This window comes from Lactuca virosa, chromosome 5 (assembly GCF_052849685.1).
Source record: "Lactuca virosa cultivar CGN04683 chromosome 5, Lactuca_virosa_CGN04683_v6, whole genome shotgun sequence".
Lineage (NCBI taxonomy): Eukaryota > Viridiplantae > Streptophyta > Magnoliopsida > Asterales > Asteraceae > Lactuca > Lactuca virosa.
The window spans coordinates 406,607,676-406,615,545 of NC_136430.1; the positions used below are offsets into that span (position 1 = coordinate 406,607,676).

Below are 7,870 nucleotides of genomic sequence, written 5' to 3' on the forward strand. Positions count from 1 at the left end.
ATACAATGAAGCTGTTGTTTCTCTGTTCTTGCTTCTGATTTCATCAATACAGTTATCTCAATAAATGATTCTGGAACAAAGTCAGTAATAATACCTGCAATATGTCATCTCTGATGGCAAGGAAGACTGCTATGAAGAAAAGCATAGCACCCTCAAACAACTTATATTCTGCATAAAATAATTTACTTTAACAAATACATAGATATAAGCAAAAAAAAAATGTATATATAGAGAAAGATAGAGAGATACCAAAATTATGGATCTATAAGTGTTGGTGTACGTATGCCATCAGAGCTTTAAGAATACTTCATCATATAGGCTTCATCATTATTAGTAAAAATGTAGAATAAGAGCAGATAGAGGTAGAACTTAGGATGAACTAGATAATTAGACAAGTAATTTATCGTCCATAAAAACATATAAAAATGAATAAACAAAAGAAAACAGGTTTATTCTACTACACTCCCAGCAAAACTTTTGAAATTTTTCTCAATTGAAATCCTTCAATCTTCTCTTTAACACATCCATTGACTTCATACGATTACTCTGTTTAGCACCTCTCTTAGAAAGGCTCCCAAACAAACCATCAGGTGAATCTTTATACTTCTCACAAATAATCGCCAGTTTCTTGTAATCCAAGGAGTTGTAATTCCTCATACGTATCACTGGATTCATAAAGTTCTCAGGTTGACTACTCAACAAAAGATTTATCAATTGTCTCATTTCCAACAAACACCCTCTAAAACTACCTTCTTTATAAATCTCACTTAATCCAGTACTATGAAACCTCTCATCTGCAAACTCCTCCAGAGTCTTGAAATCATTATTAATCCCCATCACACAATTCGCAGTGAACCTCTTTAAAGAATCACTAAGAAGCGTGTTCACAAAAGAATTGTTAATATGCTCAAGGGCCCCACTCCCAATTTTATACATAACATCCAGAGGTAAAACCTGCTGAGCTGTCGACAAAAGCGTATCAAGATACATAACAACCTCATTCATATACTCGCTTTTATGTTGCGCCACGTCATCAATAATCCAATTGACTTTCTCCATAAGCGACAAATACTCGGTCAACTTATGGTTGACCAAGTTCACAAGAGCAACATAAGATTTCTCCCTTGTGGATTTCAGAACATTTTTTGCATTTAAAGTAGTCTGAGGCCTTGCAATCATTCGAGTAGGAACCCCACATTGTTTAGCTGCAGTTTGAAGAAAATAATCACATGCTCTTTCAAGAAACGATATATTAGCAGCAATCTGCATAGCTTGAGATACTCCAGTGTTACTACTTTTAATGGTGGAAAGTATGACATCATTCAATACATCAATCAACAACTTGTCAAGATACTTTCTTGCAAAGTCAAAGAAATTGGTTTGACCACCATACGACAAGTAATTAACCGAATCTTTTATAAAAGATCTGATTATTCGACAACAATCAGGGACCATAGATGAAAAAGGCGCCACATAAGGAAACCCTGGCATTATTTCAGATGTCTGAAGATGAAAACAAAGAACATTAGTTGAATATTCAGACTCCTTCAAAACCATTTGCTTACAATCATCATCATTAACTGCATCTTTAATCTGTTGTCGACATTCCACCAAAAGAAGCTCATGATATTTATCACGTGAATTAGTCAAAGCATCAAGAATATACCCCACATCATAACCATATTGTCTGAGAGTTGCACCAAGAAGGGTAACATAGTCTTTTACCAAAAGAAGATGACTTGCAGTGTCCATATGAGAAAACTGATATTCCAGATTCTCAGTCACTTTCGATACAGCTGTTTCCCACATTGCTTGAACTTGACTAGGTGATAACAAATCGCCAGCTGTCCTAAGAACACGATCCTCAACGATGAAATAACCTGCGATTTGTGCTAAATAAGTTTGGTGTGATGAAAGAAAGTGTTGTAGAGATGAGACTTGAAGATCTGAATTTAGTTGTAACATTCGATTTTTGAAATAGTATTCACGAAACTGATCACGGATTCCAAGACACACGTGGATGTAATACGCGCGATATAAAGGCATAAGATTGATCTTCAAAACAGAATTATCATCAATTTCTTCAACATCTAATGAATAAGTGAAATCTCCAAGACCTAAACAGCTTTCTTCTTCTGCTTTCTTTTGTCTTGCAAGCATGTCTTCGTTTCTTTGACGTGAAGAAGAAGCAAATCCAATTGCTTTTTGACCAATTTCTTTAGAGGTCCCACGAATATGAACAAGCCATTCATTGATTTCACCACATACTTTTTTCTCAATGTGATTTTTTATAACTGGGACTCGTTTTTCCACTAGGTTTTTGAGGGTTTTAACAGGGATTACCTTCATGTAATTTTCCTCTATCTGATGAATGGCTTTCAGAGCAGGGTAAAACTGTCCATCAGCTACGTATTTGTTACACTTTATACAAAGATCCAACACTTCAACGCACATTCTTGACATTTTAACAGCTTCTGTAACATTCTTTTTGATGGAATAAGATTCAAGAAGGTCTTCAAGTCTTAAAAGTAATGCGCTTCCTATTTCTTGTAACCTGAAATTATCACTTGCAAGCTCGCTTTTTAACTCTTCTGCATCAACGAGGACACCACGAAGCTCATCAACTGCAACAATGAATTCTTCATAGTGGAGCTTACAGAGTTCTTCAATCTCAACTTCTTTCTTTTTCACAACGTGTTTTAGCTGGAGAACAAGAGTTTCAGGCTTTCCCATCTCAAATGAATGTCTTACCATTGGTGCTAAATCCTCACCATTGCCTATCAATGTCATGAGGATTGAATCTTCAACTGTTTCCCCATTTTCTGTAACGTTTCTTGATTTTTTTGCGTTCATTGTTGCAGTCAACACCCTGCAGAAATATGAACCCGTGAAAATGATGACAAAAAGAAAAACCAATAATGTTAATTAACTAACAGTTATTGTCTTATTGATGACTTATATTAGTTCATTTGCATGAAAATTAAATGAAAGTGGTGTAATTTTTATGATTATAATGGCAGAAGTAGAACTATGTATTTGAAATATATTTTTCTTTGAGTGTTACAATTCGATGTCAATAAGATTCAAACACCCAAAATCTGATGCTCCAAAGCTAAAAGTAGAAGACAATGAACTAAAACTGTTAAACAATTGGCTACATATTTAACCAAGACCCTCAAATATGGAATAAGTGACCTTTGGTACGCATGAACGTCTCAAAATGATATTCAGTCATTAACTCAAACGCTTTCCACTGTTATTGAAAGCAAATCAAGCAAAGATAGAAACCTAATACAAATACTAACTTAACAATTTTACGTCTTCGGAGATTTTCAGACGCTTCATAACGTACAAATAATAAGAAACAAAATCAGCAAATCCAATAGCAAGAACAAAACGAAATCATGAACTGAAATGAGTACGCCAGCGAATCTGATATCAACATCACAGAAGTGAGAAATTTGTAAATTTAGTAAACCTAAATGCGGTCTACATTGACGAATACGTTAAATCATTAACGGAAACCTCAAGAGACTCGAAAAGATTGATTGAAATGGAGGAACTTACCGCAAATTGTCGTGTTGATCGAGAAAGGAAAATTCGTTTGATTGAGAAACAATTTCAAACAACCAAAACCTCCTACAGGACGATGATCACAATATTCGCCCTTGGAAATGCCCGCTGTGTTTGAACCTTTACCGTTTTCTGGTGTTCATTGTTTTTAGGGCAAACTACAAAAATGTCCCCTGTTTGCTTCCCTTTTCTAAATAAAATATACTAGTATTGTTTAACTTTACAAAGTTTATGTTTTTTTATTTTTAGTAAAATATTCGATTTTAATTTACTTTAACTAAAGGCTTCTAGACTAGCGATATCTAATGTTGTCTTTCCTCTTTAACCTTGAGACTTCGTTACAGACATAGATAGAATAATTTACAAATAGTTTAATATTAATATTTGTCATTTCAAAAAAATTAATTTATTTTACAAAAATGTATAAATTTTTTCATTAACTTTTATTCAACAAAAAGTTATTATCATCCAACTTTTTCTTATTCAACGTAATCTAGAAAATTGAAAAACTTCATCTATAAAATTAGTAATATGGGTTGCAATTTTACTTTTATTTTAGGGGTAATAACCTTCTATGGTAATGAATTATCATTTTCGTATATATTTAGCATATTTTTTGATAAAATTTACCATTAAACTCATATTTATTGTTTAAGAAATCTCATTCTGACCAACTATTGTAGATCGAGTCAGTTTATCTATTTAATAAAAATCATTAAAATTATTTTTTTTAAAACATCATTAAACTCACAGTTTTGTACATGTTTAACCATTAAACTAACTTTTGTACACGTTTATTCACTTTCAACTTTTCCGGTCATTTTTCAGTTATTTTCTTTGACCAACACGACAAGATATACATACACCCATACATCCATGATCCATCATCGGAAAACAAAAATATTGTCGGAGAACCCTAAATAGACCACAAGAAGCTTCACAATCATACTTACCCCTGATATGTTTGGTCGAAACTACCAGAGACAACATTGTTTCTCTCTCACTATCACTCATGTCTTTGATATGCATCACACATAAAATATTCAAGAGTCTACCTTTTACAAACTTCATTGTGATCCATAGAAGAATTAGGTTGAGATTCCATTGCTCTCTGATTCATTGTGTATCGACGAACCCAATAAGAAACCAATCATCGCAAAACCATAACTTGATTGTTCTTTGTCAGATAATATGAGACGATGTTTGTTGTTGGAGGTGGATAATGGTGGTGGCCGAAGATGATGATTGATGCATAGTTGAATATTGTTGATCATATAGTCATTTGGTCCGCTATTGAAAGAAAAAGCATGCATCTGCTCCCTCTATTAATATCTCTTCACAAGAATGACTCGATCGAGTCCCGAGAGAAACAGACACAGTTAAACTAAAACGTTCATCTGGCCATCCTTCCGCATCATCATATGGCAATCAGAGGGATGATACGAGGATATCCTGACCGATTGAGGAAGATTTGTACATTGTATAAAAAAATAGAGTAAACTGTATATAAAAAAAAAGATTAACCTGTAATATTCGATGGATGATGATAACAATAGATTTTAAAGAACTCACAAAAAATTAATGATAAGTTATATACGAAATAAATATAATTAAATATATACAAAAATAATACTTATTAACCTAAACTTGGGGTGAGCAAACTCAAACCAAGAAACCGACTAAAACCGAGAAACTGACTAAAACCGACGAAACCGAAACCGAAGCAAAACTGACGGTTAGGGTTTGATTTTTTTAAAAACCGAAAAATCAGGTTCAGTTTCGGTTTTTACCCAGAAACCGACCCATCCAACCCGAGAAACCGATCATACTTAAAACCGACAAACTGCCCCAAGAAACCGACCCATACTTGATTGTTTTTTTTTTGTTTTAATAGACTATTTCGGGCTTTGGTTTTAACTTGTAATAGACTATTTGTTGTAAGACTCATGTTTTTTGAAGTATTTCACTTAAATTTGATGTTTTTTTTGAAGTATTTAACTTATTGTTTCATTTATGGAAAATGGGTTAAAACCCAAAACCCATGGGTTTAAACCCAGAACCCGTAAATATATGGGTTGAACCCAAGAAACCGAAAAACCGCCCAAACCGACTTCAGAACTCGAGAAACCGAACCGACCAGAAACCGATCATATTGGATTCTGAAAACTAGAAACCGACCATTTATGGGTTAGGTTGGGTTTGGGTCCAAAACCGACCCATGAACGGCCCTAACCTAAATAGTCGTTCTCCTTTTATTTTTACAAAAACTTCCAATAAAAAAACTTTGTATTTTGCCTAAATTTTCAATCCCAATAATACGAACGGGTGGCGGTCCAGAGAACGACCATTAAAAAACCTCATCCAAAACCTGATTAAAGCGGGAGACCTCTCTCTCGATCTCTCTTCAACCATGGCTTCCGCTTCGGTTTCATCACTATCCTCCATTTTCTCTTCTTCAAAACCTATTTCTTCTAACAAACCTACACTCCTAGACTCTCCATCATTCCATCAATCTCCTGCCAGAAGACAATTCCTCAAAGGATTGTCTCTGTTAGTACCATTCACCACCATAATCCCGTTACATTCACCTTCACCTTCTCAGGCCAAAACCAAAGAGATAGAGGTTGGCACCTATCTACCCCAGTCGACTTCTGATCCTAATTTCGTTCTCTTTCAAGCCTCTTCTAAAGACACTCCAGCTCTTCGTGCAGGTAAAATTTCAGTTCTTGATTGCGATTTTGACCTTATCAATCTCTAATCTGAATGAAAAATGTATATATTAAATCCAATCTTCGAAATATTTATGATCAGATACCTTTATATGTAGTACTTATCATTTTTTAGTTGTTGATTTTCTATTTATGATAACCAATTAGACACCCCTTCTTTTGGGACTAGAATGTATAATAAGAATTATCTTGAAAGTTAGCGACTATAATCTTTATTTAAAATTTGTAGCTTCTGCATTTCTATTATAGTAAAATTTTGATTTTAGTTGTGTGCAGGAAATGTGCAGCCATACCAGTTTGTCCTTCCACCAACTTGGAAACAATTGCGAATTGCTAACATACTTTCTGGAAACTACTGTCAACCCAAATGCGCAGAGCCGTGGATAGAGGTGAAATTTGAAAATGAAAAACAGGGTAAAGTTCAAGTAGTGGCTTCACCTTTGGTGCGTTTGACCAACAAACCAAATGCAACAATTGAAGATATTGGGAGCCCTGAAAGAGTTATTGCCTCTCTTGGCCAGTTTGTTACTGGAAATAGTTATGACTCAGATGAACTGCTTGAAACTTCTATTGAGAAGATCGGAGATCAAACGGTACAACCTGTTCTGTCTTGTCTTGTTCTGTACTGTTCTGTTCTGTTCTGTCTGTGTAACACTGTTGTTATATTTGCAGTACTATAGGTATGTGTTGGAGACTCCATTTGCATTGACTGGTTCACACAACATTGCAAAGGCTACAGCAAAGGGAAACACTGTGATCTTATTTGTGGCTAGTGCTAGTGATAAACAGTGGCCGACTTCTCAAAAGACTTTGAAAGCTATAGTAGATTCCTTCCATGTCTAATCCTTTTTCTACATGTAATTATATCCTAATATCAATCTAGTCTTCCTCGATTCTTTTGTTTACATGGTATAACCATACACTTTTTTGTATAAAAAACATTTTGTGTGCTTAAATAATAGAGCCAAATAATGGCAGCAAGTTGTGTTGCCTGAATTCGTTTTGTGAATGTTTGTGTGGATTCTAAGCTTTGCTACTCGAATCTAAGTTTAGTATTGTAAGCTATGTATGTGTGTTTCTTTTTTTGACTTAATGCAGAAAGAAAAACTCAATAAAGAGAGATGTGAATTAATGGAGTTTGTTCGGTCATCCACTTGGAAGAAAAAGAAGAAGACAACTAATTAGAGTGCAATAGAAATTCGAAAGACATTAAATAATTAATCAAGTAATAAACTTATATATAGGTTACAAAAATAATATTGTATTAAGATACAATACCAAAGAAATGGTATCTTGTCAAAACATTTCATTCTTTCTTGTGAAAACAACATGGCTTCTACTTCTTGCAAAATTAACACGATTAATTTTAAAATCATCACTTCCACCAAATTGACAACCTTCATCTTCATCAATCTTCCGCATAATACCAACACTCCGACTATGCAACCCGTTATTCATTCGGGTCGACCCATGATCTAACCCTTTTTGCCTTAAGAACTCAGACTCAACCTTTTTAGCCAGACCCCTTTGTGAGGCAATTCTCATTAACTCTACTAGATCCTTATCAC

At 34.4% G+C, this 7,870-nt stretch overlaps 2 protein-coding genes across 2 annotated transcripts; one reads left to right on the top strand and one right to left on the bottom strand.

The window, feature by feature from the left end:
- Positions 1–369: 369 nt before the first annotated feature.
- On the bottom strand, positions 370–3,746 carry SEC15A (exocyst complex component sec15A). Its single transcript, XM_079047765.1, has 2 exons — positions 3,568–3,746; positions 370–2,869 (listed from the first exon to the last, which is right to left on the bottom strand). Exon 2 carries the CDS (start codon positions 2,851–2,853, stop codon positions 490–492), a length of 2,364 nt encoding a protein of 787 aa, XP_078903891.1. The 5' UTR covers positions 2,854–2,869; positions 3,568–3,746; the 3' UTR covers positions 370–489.
- Positions 3,747–5,888: 2,142 nt separating this feature from the next.
- PPD6 (thylakoid lumenal protein (Mog1/PsbP/DUF1795-like photosystem II reaction center PsbP family protein)) lies at positions 5,889–7,311 on the top strand. The gene is made up of 3 exons (XM_079048366.1): positions 5,889–6,284; positions 6,579–6,895; positions 6,975–7,311. Exons 1-3 carry the CDS (start codon positions 5,984–5,986, stop codon positions 7,143–7,145), a joined length of 789 nt encoding a protein of 262 aa, XP_078904492.1. The 5' UTR covers positions 5,889–5,983; the 3' UTR covers positions 7,146–7,311.
- The last annotated feature ends 559 nt before the right edge of the window (positions 7,312–7,870 follow it).